This window comes from Coturnix japonica, chromosome 2, assembly GCF_054131305.1.
Source record: "Coturnix japonica strain WE chromosome 2, WE-NBRP24, whole genome shotgun sequence".
NCBI lineage: Eukaryota > Metazoa > Chordata > Aves > Galliformes > Phasianidae > Coturnix > Coturnix japonica.
This window is the reverse complement of record NC_140664.1, coordinates 122,496,660-122,519,260: the sequence shown is the minus strand read 5'-3', so window position 1 is coordinate 122,519,260 and position 22,601 is coordinate 122,496,660. Positions and strand designations below refer to the sequence as shown.

Here is a 22,601-nt window from a genome sequence, read left to right as displayed (position 1 = left end):
TTAGGTGGCCTCTTGGCTGTCCTTTCTCCACATAGGACAATCCAAGTGTCTTCAGCCTCTCTACACAGGATGTGCCTGCTAGCAGCTTTGTTGCTCCCCTTAGCATCCTTAATATCGTTTTAATATTGTGGAGCTGAGAACTACATACAATTTTCAAGATGAGCCCACAGCAATGTTAAATACAGCAGTAGAATCACCTCTTTTGACCAGCTTACTATGCTGTTTCCAGCACACACCACAGTGTGTGTCTCCAGCCACTCCCAAGTGAAATTTGAACTTGATAAAAAAAAAAGCAACAGACAAGTTTCATGATCAACTATAATAGGATAGCATAAGAGCACTACTTAAGAAGAAATGCTTCTGATCAGCTAAAAATTTGAAAACTTCATATTCTATTCTGTGTTGTGAAGAAAAAAAAACACACAGATGTTCTATAAATCTAACATTAACATAAGGTACTCTATAAACATTTCAGTAATCTTTGAAATCAACAGAAAGTACGATATTTTTGTATTTACGCTAATTTCTTCAAAACTGTATTGTGCTTTCTTTCCTTGGATTAATTTTGCCAAGCATCACTGTTGTCTTAGTAGTTTTTCAATACCCTGCCTTAATCTTCTCCATTATTGACTTATTATGACATAGAGCAGATCTGATGCTGAAATATGACTATACATTACTAATTTATTTTTAGTGTCCTGCATTCTTCCTTCCTAGAGAAGATTAAACACAGTAGAGTACTTTCTAAATCACCTATCTTGCCTTGGAAGTAAAGAGTGTACAGAGCTAAATAAATGTTTGTGAAATATTCAGTAAATCAATACAGCGTAATTTCAGTGTCCAAAAATGCTTCTCTGGTTGTCTATTTGTCAGTAGGAATATTTGTTCTTTAAGAGTTTGGTCATGGTCCAGTGAAGCTAACAAAACTCTTGAGTACCATTAGAGTGCCAAAAAGACCAAAAACTGCTCCAAAATCATGCAGAGATGGCAGTATTTTCATTCCCTTACTCAAAAATGTTTCTCATATTGGCAGAATGTAAGATGTATTGATAAAAGTAGTGTCCTTCCTTAAAATTCAGAAGCAAAACCAAAGAGAATTAAAACTGCTTTTCCTGCACATTAGCTCTAATGAAGCTGCTTAGGAATAACCATGACCAAATTTCATGCCATCACAACGAATTTATGTATCAATTAATCTCATTCTTGATCAAAATCTTTTGAGGAAGGAATCCTATAGTCATATGGAAAACAAGGGCAGCATGAAACTAAAGACCAGACATCTCAACATGTTCAGCAGCCCCACATGGAGAGCCCTCTCCATGTGGGGAGAAAGAATTTCTGAAGTGCAAAATGGGCAAAACGATATAAAATGTAACCAACACCTGTCAGCAAAAGAAACAAAACAAAAGCAAAATCAACAGCAAAAAAAAAATGCCCCAAAACCTCAAAAATAAAAAAAAAAAAAAAAAAAGCAAACTGCAAAACACAAAAGGAAGCTTTGATGAGCCTCACATTGAGTCACAGCTCAGTACCACAGACAGTGAAATCAAGCTGCAGACAACCCGAGGGTTTAGAGCTTCATATAGCTGCAAGGTTGCTGGCTCTTTACCCTTGATCTGACTAGGAGATGAATACAAAAGCAAAGGATATAAAAGGCTTCTGATGATCTTCTTTTAGCAGGTTATCCAGTATTACACTTCTTATGGCTCTTTTTCAAAGTCAGAAAGAAGGTGTAGCACCAGTGCTCCTGACAATTTAAGAAAATGCTTGGAAACATCTAGTGTCATTCCAGTTTCAAATGGAGTAAAACAAAGGAAAGCAAAACAAAGCAGAATAAAGCAAGCTGGGGAATAGGCACCTTCTCTGATGGATTCATTGTCCAATTTGTCTAGCTCTTCAGGGTAAATACTTAATCTCATGATTCCACATTGTCTGAAGTAGCAAAATCGTTAGCTCATTTGAAATCCTTGTACATATCCATTCATATATTAAACTAACAGAAGCAGCTAAGATCTCCTGTAATTAAGAGTTAGAAGAATAAGAATGTTGATTTTCATGTTTTATGAATTGTCTGTTCCAAATATGCACTTCTTTTATAACATATGCCACTCTTTTTGTTCTCTTTTCTTTCTTTTTCAATTTCTTATTTCTCTCTGTTATCATTCCTTATCTGTTCTTACAGTTGCTTTTAGAAACGGAACCTAGAGAAAACTCCTGCTAAAAGATTACAGCTTTGTTTGCAGATTAAATAGTCCATGAGGAGATTTAGTACATGAAGGGGAGCTAATTCTGCTCCATAGTGAACACTGTCAATCACACCCTGAGCATCAACAATCACAGCGAGCTTCAACTGGCTTAAGAATGGCAAGTGTTCTGTAGGATTCAACTATCTCAAAGAAGAGAGAAATAAAAGTAGTAATAATAGTTAAAAAAAGACTATGTTTAAGGATGAGTAAAGGAAAGTTCTATAATCTAGATGTAATGTAATTTTGTCAGGGAAGTTTTGTACATCCAAGAGCCAGAATTGCCATCTTTCCAAATCAAGAACCAGATAGTAAACATACTGAACATCCTGAAAACACCACTCTTGCAGTACATGTATTTGCCACCCTCTGTAGCAGCCCAAAAATCTGAAGATAGCTCAAGAGTTCCACAAAACTGTCATTCATATGCTGTAATACTCTTCTCAGAGCCAAAGAAACTCATCATAATGCATCCCAAATAAAAAGCTGGAATTTTGAAAAATTATAAAGATATACCCAGTTGACTGTGGTTCAGTCTCCCTAAATATTCCTGCCTCTGAGAATGACACATAGCCTGAGCCACTAATCTTGCTCTGCTCTACAGGATATCCAACTTATGGTTACCTGAACTAACAAACTAATTAAAACAGCTCTCCAAAGCACCAAGCTTTGGAAAATTTGGCATTATAAAATACATGCATTGTGTTGGCTATAGCTGAGCAGCTCCCTATAAATCATCTTCTCTCCATCTTTACACTGTGACTTCTGTATGTCTGAAGTGAAGATATCAAGATAATGAGTCATTACAATGATGGGAAAGCAGAAAGTGTTATTTTGTAAAGCTCAGTCAGTGACACTAGCACTTCACAGTCTCTTCAAAATGTTTTTATCTTTGCAGCATCTACCTGTTGTCCTGACTGTAGAGAGCAAAAAGTGCAGGAGGTTAATTTCACTTCATTTTAGCAATTACAAGTTACTGTTCTGTCTGAAGGAGATGCCTTTGCTCCTACAACACTCAAAGATGGGGCAGTGGCATATCCAGATGCTCACTTGTCCAAGCACATCACACACTCCTCTCTGCTGACTACAAAGGGCTCCTAGGTAATGATTAGTCTCAGACTAACCCAGCTCCACAGGCAGCTGCAGTTTCATGCCATGTTTTCAAAAAAAAAATTCAGATTTACATCAATCACAAAATGTATGTATAAATAAATTATACAGATTCTGATTTTAACCACAGTAATCTTGTAAGCATGAAAGCACAAAAAAGAACACCTGGCAGTTAAGCCAAGTCCTTGTTTAGCATCTTTCCCAATGGATCATCCTGCTTCTTGGAACTGCATACATTTTTAATTAAAGCATATTTAGTAGTCTTCTTATTTTCACAGGACTGCAAGTATGAAAAGAAGTTACATGGCTATTGAAGGGGAACTACTGGGTTTCATACTGGAGAAATAGCTGGCTCTGCTCAGGAAAAGTACTCTCACCCCTTCTTTTTTCAGTATTTTTAAAACCACTCAATCTATAATGTAAAATACAATTTAAATGTAATTTAAACATGAAATCAGGTTCTTTTTTGTTTATGTGAAAAATCTGGGACATCTATCTATCTATCTATCTATCTATCTATCTATCTATCTATCTATCTATCTATCTATCTATCTATCTATCTCTCTATCTATCTGTAGTCAACACACAGGGAAACACAGATTTAAAACATACTCCAGACATATAGACACGTTCACAGAGTGAGAGCTAGCTGTTATTACAAACACATTTACCCTGTATGTCATATAAATTAAGTTTCTGTAAACTTACACTGCACAAGATTCAGTTTTACTTATGTTGACCTTGTACAAAGTTCTTTCCTACAGATCCATCACAGCACTCAGACCAGCGAGTTTTACATGCTGATATTCAGTATGGATGACATTAAATGGCAATCGTCCCTCTCCCAATACCTCCTTATATTGACCCCAACAGTTCAGAGACTGCTCATCTTCATAAACTCCACAGATTTAACCTCGGTTTTAAAATCGCTGACATACTGCTGTGCTTGGATTGTTGAATCCAGCAGCCATGGATTCAAATAATACAGAGAAAAGCAGCAGGACAGATGACTGTATACCTTTTACTGCTGTACATTTAACTTTCAGGAGGCAGACAGTTAAGCCACTCATGCACATGAACCTACCTCATCAAGATATTATTTTTTTTTTAACGAATACAGATTTCACAGAATCACAGAATCACAGAATGACCTGGGTTGGAAGGGACCTCAAGGATCATGTAGTTCCAACCCCCCTGCCTGGCAGGGCCACCAAACATACACCTTTACTAGATCAGGTTGCCCAGAGCCCCGTCCAACCTGGTCTTGAACATCTCCAAGGACGGGGCATCCACAACCTCCCTGGGCAGCCTGTTCCAGGGCCTAACCACTCTCCTAGTAAAGAACTTCCCCCTAACATCCAACCTAAATCTTCCTTCTTTTGACTTAAAACCATTTCCCCTAGTTCTGCTATTATCAGCCTTTTCGAAGAGTTTACTCCCCTCCTGGGAGTAAGTTCCCTTCAGGTATTGAAAGGCTGCAATGAGGTCACCCCGCAACCTTCTCCAGGCTGAACAAACCCAACTCCCTCAGCCTGTCCTCATAGGGGAGGTGCTCCAGCCCCCTGATCATCTTCCTGTCCCTCCTCTGGACCCTTTCCAAAATCTCCATGTCTTTTTTGTACTGAGGGCTCCACACCTTGACACAGTACTCCAGATGGGGCCTCACAAGAGCCGAGTAGAGAGGGACAATCACCTCCCTATCCCTGCTGACCACCCCTTTCCTGATGGAGCCCAGGATCCCATATCCCAGATTTCTGGCTGTTGCAGTAAAACAGGCATTTTCAGATCCATTAATTGAGTGAGCATTATGCTGAATACACTTTCTACTTAGAATGTTTTATACGTCATACATGCAAATAAATGAAGTCCATCTTTCCGTCAGCAAAGTTTTTTACTTCGTTTCAAGATAAAGTACAGGCAATTACACGATACCAACAGGTGAAATGCAAGGTCTGGCAGTGCCTTGCTGTTCTTACTGAGCACACCGTGTAAGAGGAAGGTACAATTCCTTTCACCAGAATTACAGGGAATTAAGAAAACATGGTGATGGTTGTGGTGGTAGAGGAGATAGAAGAAAGGGAAAAGGTTAGAGATTTCACTAAAGAAGGGATTTAATTGCATACAGTGTGACCGACTGTGCACACCATATAAACCAAAGACAATTTGACCCATTAAGTGGAGATTGCCTGTTTGTAAACACACACTGCAGGCTATTGATTTAACTGAAAAACACATTCCATCCATGTTTTAATATTGTAGGGATGTACTAAGCTTTTAATATGGCTCTAAGCAATTTGGCATATTTCTCAGTGATGTACTTTTAGCTCTCATTAACAAGTGTTTATTTAATTTAATAGCACTTGTAGAGTGAGTACTGAACATGTGCAAACTCTTGTAACCTCTTTTGAAAGGCTTCTACCTTAGGGACAGAACTCTGCTCCAATAAGGCAAATAGATGGTCTGATTCCTTCAGCAAGGAGCGAGCCTGACCATTCTGGTCTTCATGTTTTGTTGTGGAGACACTGCAATTGGAAACAATTTTTCGAAGCTAGGTCAGAACCTGAATGTACTGTAACATTCAGTGGACTTGAGACCTGCAGGATACTGGTTATCAGAGCCTAAAATTAAAATGTCATGGTGCTGTAGCTTGGAACTAGCATAAGTTCAGTGCCTGAAACTGAATTTCAGATAATCATTTCCCCACAGAAGCCTAGCTGGAAGTAGAACAATACCAATATCTTTTTGGTTCCATATAAATTAAGTATGAAATTTGGAAGAGCAGCTCTATTGCCATTTTACAAAAAGAGCATAAAGGAACAAGCCAGGAGGAAAAACAGATTTCATTTAGTTCATCTGTTACCATTTTGGAGACAAATTCACAGAACAGTTATGCTCCACTGATTGCCTCACTTTCTTGTTTTGGAAAAATGTGTTTCCATAGAGCTGCTTGTCTGCTTTTCCTTATATTCCCAGAGACTGCTGAGCATTACTGAATGCCCTAGGAAAGCATACCTTCCTGTTCCACATAAGTTCTCCTTCATCATCTTCTACTCAAGATGAGACTACATAAGTCTCAAGATATACAATTTTATCTCTTCAGTTGTTGAAACAATACAATCTATCACAGTCCATCCATAGTCCATGCCCCACAGAGTAAAAGGTATAATCTAGAACAAATGTAAAAGTGACTGAAAAATTCCAATATAGAAATGATTTCATGTAAATTCTTTCTCTTGCTAAATGTCTGATTTGATTTTTCCTTGTATGAGATTTGACTTCTCTGCTGAATTTTATTTGCTTATTTGTTTTTCCTAGAGTCTTGAATGTATTTATAATGAATCAAAGTGAGAAAAGACTCACTGATGGTTCAGATCATTGCTTCTTATAGCACAAAAAATGAATCTCAGCAGAAGAATGAGAAAAATGGCAGGAATTTTTAATTGTATAGAATTGGAGCTCTGCACCTTCCCTAAAGATTTTGCTTATGTTTCACGGACATGGAACAAACATTCTCTATTATTAGCAAAATGGAGGTGATACTCATGCAAATAACAATCTTTTAACCAGATATAATTGTTTCAAGGCCATGGACAAAGGAACATACTAGGTTGAGGCATATCCTGTGATTTGGGATAAATGAAAAAAAAAAACCACCAAAAAACAACTCAAAAACCAACACATACTTTGGTAATTTGATTTGATCCCAAGTGATGATCCAACTTTGCTCTGTAGTAGACCAGCTGGCAAAAAAAAAAATAAAAAATCTGAGCAATCAACTACCAAGGAACTATAAGCTGATCATCCCAATGATCTTTGCCTCTCTCTTGAAAATGCCATCTTAACTTCCACATGCCTCCAAGCACACAAGGCAAGGGGATAACTTACCTGATGGGAAATGTGACAAAACACTAGCATCTTTATAAAGGACTAATTGTGCTCGCTACATAGGTAACTGCAATTAGTTTTTATAGAAGGTGAGAGAAAAAAAAAATAAATCAACATTTACAAAACTAATAAATAGAGTTCATGGTCTTTTGAGAAAGGAAATGAACAAATGCATGGTATTAATTTTCAAATGTGAGATTTGTTTTAAAAAATGAACAGAGAAAACAACAGAGCACCATCTTTTTGGGTTGAGTAAGTGAAAGTAGCCCTGTCAGAAGAAGGTCAGTCCAATTTAAACAAGATGAAAGTTGCACTGTTCGAGTCAGTTGGTTTGGACCTGTCTATTAAAAGGGCTCTTGCCAGCTCATCAAAGCATGGCTTTATTCCTATTATACTCCTTCCCATTCAGCTTATTTCCTCTTGATTATTGATGTCTTTATTCAGGTACAAATGCACTGCTATTAAACCTGCTGCAAGTTACCTTCCATAAATCTCTCTGAAAGTTTTGGCTTGCGGTTGGGGGACTGACAGCATATTTATGCATTAAATGCACACATCTCACCTACATATAGATTTCTTTTACCTCTGAGTCTCCCCATGCACTTTATCTTCCTGTGTCTCTCTGAAAACAGAACAGGCCTTCAATTTGTGCCTGACCCAGTGTCAGAGTTTAACAGACAAGAATTAGAAACAATATTCTGAAGAATACTGTGCAGCACTAAAGGAAAGCTCTTATGGACTCACACATTGGTGGTGTGTATTCTCTGCCAGTAGGCTCTAAAGGGTTTGGAGGAGGAGCATATAAAGTAAAGTGTCTTGTTGTGGGCCCTATCTTCTGCAAGGACTCATTTTTTCATGAATACCGCTTCTGTTGTTGTGCTATTTCCCTGTTCCTGTATAGCTGGATTGCAGAAGAAAGTGTATGGGAATTTTTTGAAGGAAAAGTCTGTGGAATTTGAATGAGACACTTCCACTTGTTCATTTCAAACCATGCCGAAGGGCAGAGGCTCTCAATCACATGCGACTAGGGGCTCAACCAGGCATCCATAGAAAAGAAATTGAAATACAAACTGAGCAGCTCAAAGAAAAATGGCCTGAACCTTATATTTTATTTTTAATTAAAAATGCAGCGCATGAATGCCTTATAATAAGTTAAAAGGGGTAGATGAATGATCTTGACAATAACCACAGAACAAAGCTGAACACTACATTTTTCTGTGACTGAAAGGGATGTAGTGAAAGTTAGTCAGAACCAAGACAAAGCTTTCTTTCCTCTTCTTATGCTTGCATTAATTTAATTACTGAATTCTTTGAGACTCTCCTCCTCTGATATGTCCACTCTGCTTCCAGAATGAAAAGCTGCAGCATGACACTACCTTTTCATTTCTGCATTCATAGCTGGTGTGGAATTTACAGACCCTGAGAATGGCATTCACGGCTGGCTCAGTGCATAGGAGGAGGATGCACAGCAGAAAAGTCCTCTCAGACCATGTATGAGGATAGTAATTTCCATTTCAATTTGAGTGCACATTGCTGCAAGTGTGCCTGTTGTGATTCACACGTTCAAATAATAATTGCAGTATTTTTCTTTACTGTAGCAACTATCCAGTATTATCTCAGATGCTATCATCAACTCTTGTGAAGCATATAAAACTGGATCTCTTTAACTTCACATTTCATTCAGACTCAGTGTTTCTTGGTATTTTCTGAGCTTGGTAATGTCTAGCTGCAGTTAGCCCACCACAGCTGTCACAGGAAAGGAACTACACAATGCAAAATGAGCTGCCCTTATGTTGAAAAGTTTTACATCACAGTAAATTTTTTACAACAGTTCTGATGATTCCAGAAGGGTGAATGTTTCCTGTATTAAATGCTAGAAAGGTATAGGAGAACTTATTGAAGTTCTGAAGGGAAAGCAGCTCCTCATTAAGGCAGTTATTTACATTTTGAGTTGCAGATACAGTGTCATGTACAGACACTTCTATGTTTTCTTCCCTTGGTATCCAGCTCTCCCTCCCCACTCAGTGCAGGATTCTATAGGAATGCTCACAAAATAGTACCTTTCACACACACAGCAGCAAAATAATCTTCACGAACAAAGGAGGAAGAAATGGCATTTGATGTTGCCTTGAGGAGAATGTGATTAAAAAGAAAATAGCGCTATGTTTTCTCCATTCATCCAATGATATTCTCTGAAAGTTAGTAGGCATAATCCTTTACAATATTTGTCAATAGCAAAGAGAATAAAAAGTGCTAGGAATTATCTTCTTGCTGTGATGTTGATTGGAAAAAGAGAAAAAAGGAAAGGAGTGGTCTGTTCAAACGAATACCTGGTCTTGGATGGTATGACATGAGATATGCACAGCTTAACAGCAGCAGTGACAGAGGAGTTAAAACCTCTTTAGGTTCTCCATCTGGTAAATCTGTTCCTCAAGCAGACTCTACAATAATTCTCACCATTTAAAGTTTTCCCATTAAGTAAATAAATGAATAACTACAGATTCAGAGTGGGAAATTCCACGACCCTTACTGTCTCATTGTTACAACTGTCCATCAAGCTCACTAAACAGGATAACGTTTATGCAAACATTCAAATTTTTTATTCTGCCAATGCTATACTTCATCCATGTTAAACAAAACAATGTAATTTAAATTTCCCCTTGAGCAAATTGAGACTATACTGACCTCCCCATATTTTGCATATTACAGGTCATAAAATCTTTTCCAGGATATGTTTATAGGATATACTTGGCCCAGTTACAACCCAACTGGGCCCAAAAAACTGTCTAAAGCTGCTGTTGCCACATCCAAATGTATATCATTGGGTATTCTATCTTAGCTAAGCAACCCACAAGTGCTACATAAATAGCACTGCCCCATTCAACTGTCTATGAGAGTCTCATCTGCAATGGCAGCTCCAGTCCAGCCCTGGGACATGTAATTGCAGCAGTACTAATGCATCCCATGAGAAAGGATGCCCTGTGGTCTCTGGTTTCATTGAAGAACTAATCCACTCTTGGTACTCCCCAGAGGGAGACTGGAGCTGAAGCCACTTATTCTGGAGGGCTGCAACTAGAGGAGAGAAACAATGCCTTCATGAATCCCCTTAGGGGAATCACTCACCAGGTGAATAGTGTTTCTCCATTTTTGCTGTCTGATAATAATCTGCTTGGATTTGTACTTTAATAACTATGACAAGTGCTCACTTGAGTTAAAAAGCTGTTGCAGTTCTCAGTGGGTAGTTTCTATGCCACCAAGCATCATCATGAATTGCCATCACCCCATCCTTAGCATCAAAGAGAAGGCCTCAGTTTTCCCTGATCCTAAAAACTCCATAAGAATTCAAGCTACTGAAGGCACCCACATTCAGAGATGGACATTATGGATGGTGTGAGAGGCTGGAAGAGGCCTGAGTTTAGCTCTCTGTGCAGACACACCTCACTGTCGTTGGATAAAATCCACAACATCCTATTAGCTATAACTTAGCTTTCAAAATGACACGTAAATGCTATTTGAAGATGTAGCATGAAGGAGACTCTGCCAAATACCTGTGTGAACTGTTCTCAGGATTAATTATTACAACACTTTTAAAATCATATCTCATTTCAAGTCTTAATATATCAGATAGACGCCTTCAGTCATTAGAACATTTGATGCCTGTCTGCTAAATTAAGTAGCTCTCTATTAGAATACGTTTGCATGAGGATTTATCTAGAAGATGAAACGTCACCCTGCCACTCACTCACTGATAAGCTAAATAGATACACTCCTCACCATGAGAATCATCACCTTTGCCAAGCCTTTTCAAGTTTATTAGTATTATTTCTGAATGGACAGGGTGATGGCCTCACTAACAATGCCTGTTTCCAGCCCATTAACTCATTCATGTGTCTGCAAATGGCATTCAGCTCTAGTCCTCTCACTACACTGGAAATCATGTTCACCATCAGTTACTGCTTTTGAAAGCATCTCCTTTTCTAGGAAGGTTATTTTTTTGTGTATCCTTTTCTTTAGAAGGGATGTGGTTTGTTTTGCATTGTTTGTTTAGGTTATAAATCTCTGACTGAAAACCTGCATATAATGTTCTTTCTTTTTCATACTTGGTGCTGAATTTTAGGGTTCAGAGGAGAAAGAATTCCTTCTATGGGAAAATAAACAAATAAGCTCTATTTGCAAATGGGCAGAAATTCCTTTCTGAATTGACAGGAAATATCATTATAGTGTCTCTGTATGTGCCAGTGTGTGCTGGAACATTATCCTGCATTTGCAATAATATAATGCAGTCTCACTTCAGACATGTAATCAATTTCTTTAAACACTCTATAAATATTCCCAATTGCTTTCAGCATAATCATGACGAGAAATTTCTGACTTAGCCATCTCCGCAAAAACTTCAGAAGAACGAAGCTGGAGCTCACATTCATTATGTCTTGCCAGTCATGGCAGGGCTGTGATCCTTGGAACAAACATTTCCTCCATGAGAGAGGAAAGAATGAATGAAATGTTAGAAATATTCAAAAAAGAGATGGGTGTGGATGCAGTAAACTATCCTGTTGAAATGGAAGAATACAATTTAAATGTAATAACTTGCAGCATTACATTCATTTCTGCAGTACTGCAACCAATTTACAAATAACAGGGGCACCATCTGTTCTCTAAAGAACCACAGGAACAAATGCCTGCTAGCAATTAAGATGTTGTACATGAGAAGTGATTTCTGCAGATTTCTTTTTTTTTTTTATTTTTTAGTTTTTCTTTTTCAATTTTGTTTGGTCAGTCTGGAAAGTATGTAATCACAAATGCCAGTGTATGGCCTTACCAGTATTTTTTTTCTGTGCCAGCCTACTTAGCCTACAGATGTACTTTGTAAATCAGCATATTTGGTATTCATGACTAATGTGAATTTGTAGAGAGGAAATCGGAGATAGATAGAGAATTATCTGGATTTAAGTGTAGAGCTTTTCCAATCCTGGCAGACTGACATTAGTTGAGCATTTATTCTGCTCTGGTTAAAGTATTTTCTCTCTGGTCTCTCAATTATTCTCAGCTTTCCTTTCCTATTTTTAATAGTTGTGGTACATTAGTGCAAGCACTGTTTCTTTCAGGTTATGTAACCACTGAGTCTTTGCTAACATGGTCATCAATGCTGTCACAACTAGTTACAAATTTTCACAGCGCTAGAGGGTTTACATTTAGAGACAGTATAGATCTGTTAATGCATCTTGCAGTTTGATTGTGTTAATGCATTTAGTAACATGCTCAGATCTTCTGAACAAATCTGGCTTCTGAATCGTGTTTGAGAGTGTTTTCTATGTGCACAATAGCATTTTGGCACATAACATGGTTGCTATCCAAACAAGCCAGTAAATGCATCGTGAAATGCAAAACAAAGTCATACAGGAGAAATAAATAACACAGGCTGCAGTATTAATTGCCATCACATATGTTCTCTTTGGCCAAAAATAGCTTTCCCCTGAAAAGCTGTTCTGGTTCACTACTGCCATACTGCCTTGAAAAGTTAGCTGAGCTTTGGCAACAGGTACTTGGGTTTCCATTTACAAAGCAGCTGCAGTAGGTCTAAACAACTCCAGACACTTTCTTTTAATGTGTCCCCACCCTTGAAAGAGCACGTAATCCTCCTGTACACAGAATAGTGAAAGGATTAGGACAAGCTGGAATTCATCTCTAATTTTAAACGACACAAACACCTGGGCTCCTGCAGAAATCTGTTTGTTGCAAAAAAAAGCCACTAAAAAACAACAACACCTTCCACTGACGCCGTGCAAAATCCATCCCCTGCAAAACCCCTGAAAACCTATATAAGCATGACTAGTAAGATAAGATTGCATTTGTCAGTCACTCCAAAAACATGATTTTCACTTTTCACAGTAGAGAAATGTCAGGCCCACCCAGTCCCCTAGGATAGAAGATAAAGCAGACCAACGTCTTCAAAACATCTGCACAGAACAATCCTGACTTCTGAGACACAGAAGAAGCCAGAGGTCACTTTGACCACACTGGCATTAAGAAATGGAAACGTGCAATATCATTTGTTCTCTTCATACCCTAAGAAGCGTGTTTCAAAACTGCTTAACAAAATTATTATGTGTCCATTGGAGCTACACAGAAAGCAGGTATGGGCTGAACACTTGTTTATTGTACATTTTTAACAGCAGAAAAACTGATGTCCAGATTTAAAAACACAGTACTTTCCAGCTAAATTACCCCACTACAAATCAGGACAGGCTTAGATTTCCTCAGACTGAACCTTTATTTTGAGAGAATCCATCTCTCACTGACATCTTGTAACTGCTACTATTACACTGCAGTGAGCAGAAATGTACTCTGATCAATGAGAAAAATTCAATGCTAAGCAGCAATTAAGTGGATCTGGGATGAATGCAATGAATGTATTTTCATCATAGAGAAAGCCAGGCACACTGGTTGTATTAATGGGAGTTAGGCTTTTAAATCTGATTTGTAATGCATGCTGGAATCCTATCCTTTTCCACTGAGCTATGAGCTCCATGATCACCATGTAGGAAATTGAGACTTATTATTCTGTTTCACTTTTTGTTAATGTGATCACCTAATAGTTTAAGGACAATTGACAAGTCCTCAGTTATAACAAAAGATAATACTTTATACTAGAAAAATCTCTGTTTGTAGAAAACAGAGGGAAATTGGCAGGCACACATCTAGAGCAGACTTCAGAGCACGTAGAAGGTGAAGAAAACTATAAGCCTAGGCTCCTCTGATGGCTTCAGTGTCCTGAGGGCTGCAAGCTGGTAGCTGGGACCAGTCGTGCACATTTCCATTGGCAGTGGACAGGACTGGGTTCTCCCTGACCTGAAATTTTCTGCTGTGGGTAGGGGCAGGGTAGATAAGAAGCACCTGCTCCTTCTGGCCTCAGCAAAGTGTTTCAAACTTCATGAGCTAAGGGAGCTTCGGGAGGCACCCACAGGCCAGAAATGACAGTTGTGTTACATCTGAGAAAAAAAATTTCTAGTCTGTTTGTGAAAACATGCTTATGGACACAGCATAGGAAAACTACAGCACATTTTTAATTGCTTTGCTTGTCCAGAAGATGAGCAAAACTACTCACTGCTTGTGTCTTTGGCATTGAGTCTCAGGAATTACGTCAGAGCAGAAAACATTTGAGAGAAAAAAACATAATTATTCAAGACTTGTTTACTTTACAGTACTTCATAGAAGCATTTTATTCACACTGCTGTAGCTAGAGGAGAATTATGCAGGCTAGGAAACTTTAGCTAGCCTTACTAGCAGTATTTTGACTTGGGTGGAAGGTGTGTGTGGCTGTATATGACACACCTTCATTCTGCTGCTGTTGGTTCTTCTACTTGGCAGGGGAGGCCATTAAATGAAAGTTCACTGCGCTTATCCCTCCTTCTCTGTTCCCTCCGTTATTTCGCTCTTAAGAAAGAAGGGTGTATTTTTTATATGAAATAGCTTACATGTTTAAGCTGCCATCTGTGATTAATCCCTTCAAGGTGGTATTGTTCCCACTCCCATTTAACTCTATTTTTAGAAGTTTGTATATTTTTCAAAGTAAAAAAATTGTTCATTTTCACACTTGACAATATGTCCTGGGAGAAAAATAGTGAAAGCACTGAAAAGTCATGCAATAGTTTCCTAGCCTAGCCAGAAAATACTTTTTCACAGACTGGTCTTTTCTAACAGCCGCTCATTACTGCCATCAATTTCAGTTTGGTAATACAAGTAGAAATTCGCATTTGCCCATGGCACCAACTTAAAACCTTATTTTCTGTATCTCCATCTAATAATCCATGCTTTGCCCCTAAGGGAACACAAGAAAATGCAAGCACCTGGTGTGTCATTACAAGGCCCTGGGTTGGACACTGACCCTGAACATGACATTCAGATGGACACAAAGGCAGCCCCCTTTCCATGAGGCTCACTGGAGGATCAGAAGCAGGGCAACTAAAAAGACTGCATGCTGCTCAAGGGTGAAAATCAAAGTTGGTAACAGAATTTCTCTGTGGTAAAAAGAAGCTCCTACAACAAATGTAAAGCTTATTTACTGTAAAGGTAAATATGGACTACACTTGGGTTCAGACTACAACTCCACCCCACTTATTGGTACGCTTTTAAAGCTCCAAATCTTCTCTTTTATCTGGGACATGTGCAATGTTGCAGCTCTCAAGAAGGGAGCTTAGCATTTTTGGGGGTTTCACAGGGGTCCTGCATAAGCCAAACTTGTCTTTACTACTGATCTGCTTGAAACGTTTTATCTTCCACGCTTTATTTCAATCATGTTGTTGCTCCTTTATGCTCTCTTTCCCCCTTCATGAGGGCACTCCGAACGGACTAATGAGAAAGAAAGAAGCAGCTACTCGTTCCACAGCTAATGAGTCATGTTTCTCTCTGAAGTGCATCATCCAAACCAGCTGGTGACACTTTTAATGAATGTCTATCAAATATTTATTACTCAGACAACAGAAAAGCTATAATTTGATCTCTACTGATGATCTCAAGTAAAGCACTTAAATATCACTAGGACTCAAAAAGGAGAAATGTGATCCTAACTTTCACTTCATCATGATTTATAAAAGTGTAGCAAAACCTTGTGAGTTTATTAACGTAATACAAAATAATGTTCCCACCACTCATTTCTCTGTTTGGTTGTAGTAGTAAATAATACATATCTAAATCATGGACTAACTATAAACCAAGGCTTGCAAATTTCAAAATATTCAAATATTTCACAATTGTCAAAACAAACCATGCATCTGCTATGCTCTGTTCCATGAAAACAGAAAGGGGAAAAAGGGAAAGGAGAGGTAGAAAGAAGGAAAATGAAAAGATAATAAAGAAAGGAAAAAAAGAAAAAAGTAACAGGAAATGACTTAATAATTTACAGTTTAATTCATCGTCAAATAATTTGCTGAATATCAGCAATATCTCAAACTAGATGAAAGTTCAATATTGCATTAAGTGTTAAAGCTTCAGGGATGATGCTAAATAGGGAACAAATCGGGGATTTGTATTTGAAAAATGGAAATCTGCTGTTTCCTGCAAAATGTGGGATTGATCAATATAATAATTCAATACCTACGTCATTTTTGGTACTGCAAAAAATGTAGCCCTCCACTCCTGTTGTTCCCTCCTTTTTTTACTTGTTGATCTATATCTATATCTATATACATATACATATATACATATATATTTAATCTTAACTTGCAGAGCTCTTAGCCCCCAAATGATGCTAGCCTGTTGAGAAATCCAGGAAGGAACAGGAGCAAGTGGCACAAAAGATCATTTCATTTGCTTGGGTAGGCACATTAATGAATTCCACTCAGACTGGAAAAATGCACCACAGCATCATGCATTGCTTTAGCTTGAATGATTCACAGTCTGTGCCATTAGAATGTACAGTAAACTATAATTAAGCAATTAAACACGAAAGAGTGCAGGCTGGCCAGAAATAATGTTAGACACCAAATGCTTTGTTTGTCCTATGCCTTCAGCAGGTTCAGCTTTAACTCTATTTCAAAATGACATCTGCCCTGGCAGAGCTGTCTACTTGTGGTTTTAAAAAGCTACTTCTTGTTCTTTCCTATCACAAAAGAATTCTTTAATTATTTTCTTCTTAGACTTTTGTTTAAGTCCTTTCAATTCCTGTTAACCCTTTTGCTGCTCAGAGCAGCTGCTTTCTAGTCACTAAAACAAACGCTAAAAGGCAGGAAAGGAAGAGCAAAGATGTCCAGGCTTTCCTTAAGATTAGGGGAGTTAAGAGATCGGGAAATTAATGATACTGTCTGAATGACAGTCATCAGAGAATCACAGAATACAGGAATGCATTTTAGTAAATGACAATAGAGATCAGTACAAAAATATTACAAGACCTCATAAGTGACAGCAGTGTTTTAAAAGGAACTGGACATGATCACATGATATATCTATCTTTTAAACACATATACTGGTGATGTATATATCAGTATGGTGATGTTTCTGTATCAAAACTTGTTAATATTCATTCTGACCACAGGACAACCTCATTCTGATTCTCAAAAAGCAGAGAAGATATTTGCTTCAAGTGTTAGGAAAAGGTTAGGAACAACAACTGCAATTATATATTATCTAGCAGGTATTTTGATAAGGAGAGTTTAAAAACAATCCTCCCAAAATCTCCATAATCCAAGAGCAAGATCTTTAAGCACAGGTTCCAAACTGTCTTGTGTGTTAACCTGGTTTTAGAACATTATGTTGCATCCCAAAGCATATTTCTTTTGGTACAAACAAGAAGATAAAAAATTCTAAGAAGTGGTGTTGTAATAAAAGCGTCTAGGCAGCCACATTTCCATTTTTCTTTCCAATAGAGTAACAGACATGCATTAGATCTGAAGAGTTTATTTTTTTCATCAAGCAGATAATATTTAGGCTCAAAACCAAGAACAACTAAAATCAAATATTAAATGTAAGCATAAAAAAAACCATAAATAATTAATTTATGATGTGTTCTAGGGAACAAACAAACAAAACTTCATCAACATTTAGGATTAGAAAAAAATCATGTATGTAAGGTGCATTATAATGCAGCTGGTACTGAACATCAAAGGAATCAATCTAGGAGGATCAAACATGGGCCTGATTTGGTGCCAGAACTCTTATTTAATGAGGCCTTCTCCTTTTTTTCAGCTGACTATTGGTCCCAAGCAGCGTAAATCTTTCCTCCACCCTCAAAGAACACAGGAAGCTTGTGTTCAACAAAAGCAAACAGCGTATGTGAGGTATCAAAATGCTCCCTCCTCTCTGCGTAGCAGAAAAAACATCTGTGCAGGGTCCAAGGCAGAATTTGGCTCCCGACAAAGGAAGTGTCATGAAAAACACATGAATCTGAACAAGATCTTTCTGGCCTTTTTCTAACACGCACACATGTATTTCTTCAAATGGCTTATTCATTAGTCTATGGGGAGTCTTCCACACCACTCCTAACCTCTGTGCAGATTCATCTTCAAAAGAACAATAGTGAAGAAATTAGAGCCATTTGTGAGATCATGCCATATTTTGGAGACGGGGAAATCTTTTTTACACCAGTGACTGTCTAGTCATGGTCCTGCCAAAAACTTGTTTTTCTCTTTGCATGTTTTCTGTTCTTCCTTTTTAAATTAAGATCACATTTGAGTCAAAGATTTAAAACAGCTGAGGTTTCAGGTTTGAACTGAGAACAGTCATGTATTCATCTGAACACTCCTAATCATTTTATTTTTTTTTATTTCCTGCAAAAATGTTATCACATTTTTTCAAATAGTTCTGTCAACCAAGCCACACTCCAATTATATAATTAATAAGGCTTCAAATAGTAAAACATATTCTAATTTTGGTATGTAAGTCTGTCAGCAAGAACACAAACTTCATTTTGCTGATGTCTTTCCAAAATAAATACATGAAAATAAATTAATCTAAGGGTTATGAAAGGGCTTGGCTTGACAGACTTGCAGACTCATGCCCTCTGTTTTTCAGAGCAGGCGGAATGTGGATAATGGCCAAGACATCTGTCAAATACACTCCATCTACAGCCATAACTCAGTGAGCCAGACATGTGCAATCTAATAATCCTGGCAAATCAATAGTATGTACAACTGAAGGTGGTGGACTTGCAGTAGAGAAGAATTTAGGGGTGACTAATTATTATGATCAACGCAGAGTGTGGCAAGACAATTACTGGATTGGTTCGGCAAGCCAAGTGCAGTACCCCTCAAAGGTCATCGGTACGTGACATAACATACCAACAAGACTCTTAAAATCCTTAGCACAGGTTAATTATCTCTGGAGGTCACATGTTCCAATATACTACTGTTCCAAACCACAACCAGTTCTTTGATTTTTTTTCCCCCCAAAATCTAACTAGATTTCTTTCATGCAACTTATGATAGAGCTGATTATAACCTACGTTTTGGGAAGATAACAAGTGATAAGAATGTGTGAGAACCCCAGAGCTGCACTACTTCAGCCTTGGCTAAAGAAGGAGGGACATTCCAGGGTTCAGGACCAGTGAGGTGTTACAGTAACCTCAGCTATACAGTAATTGCAGATTTGGTGTTCCTCATGATCACATTTCCACCATAGGGTCAGGGATAGCCCAAGGCTTCCTGACAACAAAAACAAAATCAAAGCTCAGCCTTACCACACCAGTCCTAAGTGTGGACTGGAAAGGGCTCAGCTGGGATGCCTGGGAAAAACCTCAACCACTTTGCCCTTCATGCTGTACCTCCTACTGCCCAACACATGGTGCAGCAGACCTCCAGATCCTCCTCATGGTGCAGCAGACCTCCAGATCCTCCTCGCTTGCAGGATACGTGCAGCTGAAAGCACAGCCATGGCTGGTTGGATGTCCCTGGCACTTAGCGGCCTTTACTTCGTCCGTGTCTAGAGCAATTCCTGGTATAACAAACCACCCAGGCTGTTTCCCATTATCTTGGAAGACGCAATGATGAAAGATGCAATGATGAAAGATGCAGTAGCGTTCATCATTTTATCCTCTTGAAACTAATAGTTTCTCAGTATTAAATCATAAGGTATTCTGTATGTAGTTTTCCATTTATAAATTTCAGTCAAAGTGGTACAATCCATTTTTGCTGCCCTACGGCTGTCCTTGAACTGCACTGTCACTGTGATAAGCCTATAAACAGCATAAAACAGAGAATCAACCTGCTCCAAAGTCTAAATTCATTGACATATTATGCCTGCTTATCTTCAGTAGAAAGAGAAAAAGGCATATGCTCCTCAGAACACTAACAGTGATACTTGATATATATCAAGCTTCATTTATACATGCAGAGTTTACAGCACGGAATTTCCCAGTCTGGTCTATCTATGTGCTCATCCTTAACTTGGCTTATCCCTTTTGCAGTTTTTTTAGCAATTACTTCCTAAAAGCAGGTACTAAACTTCTTTATTTTTTAAAAAAGAATGCAATGAACAGTTGAGATTATAATCTTTAAGTTGTATCACTTGAAAGTTTTACAGCATCACATGAGCACAGAAGAACATAGCTAGTAAAAACCATTCTTGAGATTAAAATTACCCCTGATTTTTTTCCCCCCATATTAAGATCATTCAGCTTTAAAGCTATTTTGCATTCAGAAGTACCTACTTAACAGTCTCTGATGAAAAGCATAGTTGAACTCCCCACGCCACAAGGTTTGTTGAGAGGAAAAGCAGCTGAATCCCTTACTGTGAGATAAGCACAGCTCAGAATGACAATATAAACTTCCCTTTTCAAACAGTGACAACAACAACAGATTATCAGTGTGTTACTAGCAAAATTCCAGCCAGTCCTACTGAAAACTTTATACCAGATTTTAATGTCTCAGTCAGTCAACAAAACACATTCTCTTCAGCCCTAAACCAATATAATAAACACCTGAAGTCAATCTATCACTTCCCAGTTTTCTGTGAGAATGCAGATTATTTTCCAAAGCTAACTACACAAAAAGAGCTATACTGGATAAGAAACCACAGCCTTAAATAGTATTAAATAATTTCAAAGAAAACCTGATAGATTTACTATCATATTACAAATATTATACCATGTATCTTTCATCTCCCATGAAAAAGTTCCACATAAGTAATAATCAATAATTTATGGTAGGTTTAACTCAGCTAATTGAATTAACTGTTTTTTTGAGTTATGCTTTGTGAGTCTGAACACTTTGAACTCAATCCAAGTGAGTCTCTATACGTAATTAGCGAAAGCAAACAGATTTTCACTAAAATAAGATTAGCTGAATGAACAGTCAGCAGGTATTAGAAAAACGTAGCAGGCAGTAAACTTTATGTTGAAAACATATCATAAAGTTATTGTTAAAAAACGCAACCTTATTCACCTAGGGTGTCAAGTAGATAAGTACAGCTATTAAGGGGAGGAAAAGAGGGAGAAAAAGCTTTAATTATGGCAGAGAAAACAACAACAACAAAAAGTTATCATCCCTCACTGAACTGTCAGCTTTTGAATCAAACTGATCTCATGGAATAATATGACAAGCTATTGCTTGTTTGACATCTGCTGTGATGCAAAATGGCATCCTCTTCAAGGACAAGACATCCAATAGCAGTGTTTTTGCTCTCCTTTTGTCTTTGTGCCTTCAGAGAATTTGACTCCCCCTTGAATAGAAAATACAAAAACTAATGTTATTACTAATAAAAGGGAAGCTACATTAAAGCAAAATCACTACAATCTGGTCATTTGTTTTGTGAGTAAATCAGAGCCAAGTCAGACTAACTGATAATACAAGAACACAAACAACGCTGGTGTTAGAACAGGAGAAATAAGAGACAACTTTCTTCCACTGCAGACAAAAAAGTTATATTCACCCCTAATTGGGCCATATTTTCCTACACTTACCACAGCTGGAGCTGTAAAACTTCAAACAGTTATCAATTATATACTGTATGCCCTTAATTATAGTCTGAAAGTTCCAGCAATATTAGATTCTTTAATTAAATGTTCACCTAGTGGTTTCAACATATCACATAAGAGAAATATTCTGACATTCTTAGTACATCTGTTCAAGAGATCTATCCCTATTCCTAAATGAATCATCAGGTAATTATATGTCACCACCAAGATTATCGATTATCCCATTTACTTACTGCTGAACTGTGAGTGACACAATTCCACAGTGACAAATATTGGAAGAAGAGGTATCCAGCAGGCCAGACATGCATGCAAACCAAAAACATTCAATTTGCATCCAGACTTGTCACTGGCAACAGATTAACTGACTCAGAACTTCCATCCAGCTAAAGTAATCAGAGAATCAATGGGAAACTGAAGGATGCAGTAATGTGACCCCTACCTAGTATGCCCCGGTGGCTCAGTGGTAGGAGTGCCACTTTGCAACACCAGGGCCTGGGTTTGAATCCCCCCTGTGTCGCAAGTGGTAGAAGTGCCACTCTGTTACACAGGAGGCTCGAATCCCGGGGGTTGGACTCGATGATCTCTAAGGCCCCTTCCAACCCACACGAGACTATGATACTATGATGATGATACCTACATGGTGCTGAAGAAAGCCAAAAGCCAGTTTTGTACTTCCTCTTCAGTTAACATTTTCAGGCAATCTTTTCAATTTAACAAAGGCTTCAAATAACTTTTGCTAAGACTAAACATAACTTCAGAAGACCTTAAAAGACTAAAAAGGGTAAATCAAGGCATAGAGGCCAGGATGCTGTCTTGCCTACTTGCAACAGAGTGAGGCTGAGGGCAAATGTCAGCATAACTTTATGTAGAACACGCCGTTCATTATTAATACTTGCAAATTGCAAGTAGTGATTAAGAGCTCAACAGTACAAATGCTTATTCACAGAAATAATTGCTAT

At 38.0% G+C, this 22,601-nt stretch overlaps 1 protein-coding gene across 3 annotated transcripts in view; it reads right to left on the bottom strand.

Annotated features, from left to right (window-relative positions):
• PLXDC2 (plexin domain containing 2) overlaps nucleotides 1–22,601 on the bottom strand; it is a 225,650-nt gene that overhangs the window by 154,695 nt on the left and 48,354 nt on the right. For 2 of the 3 annotated variants that reach the window (XM_085538689.1, XM_085538690.1), the window contains exon 2: nucleotides 7,037–7,093. The exons of the other annotated variant lie outside the window; for it this stretch is intronic. In XM_085538689.1, the coding sequence (XP_085394815.1) occupies nucleotides 7,037–7,093 (57 nt within the window). The remainder of the gene's footprint in view (nucleotides 1–7,036; nucleotides 7,094–22,601) is intronic. 3 annotated transcript variants of the gene reach the window in all.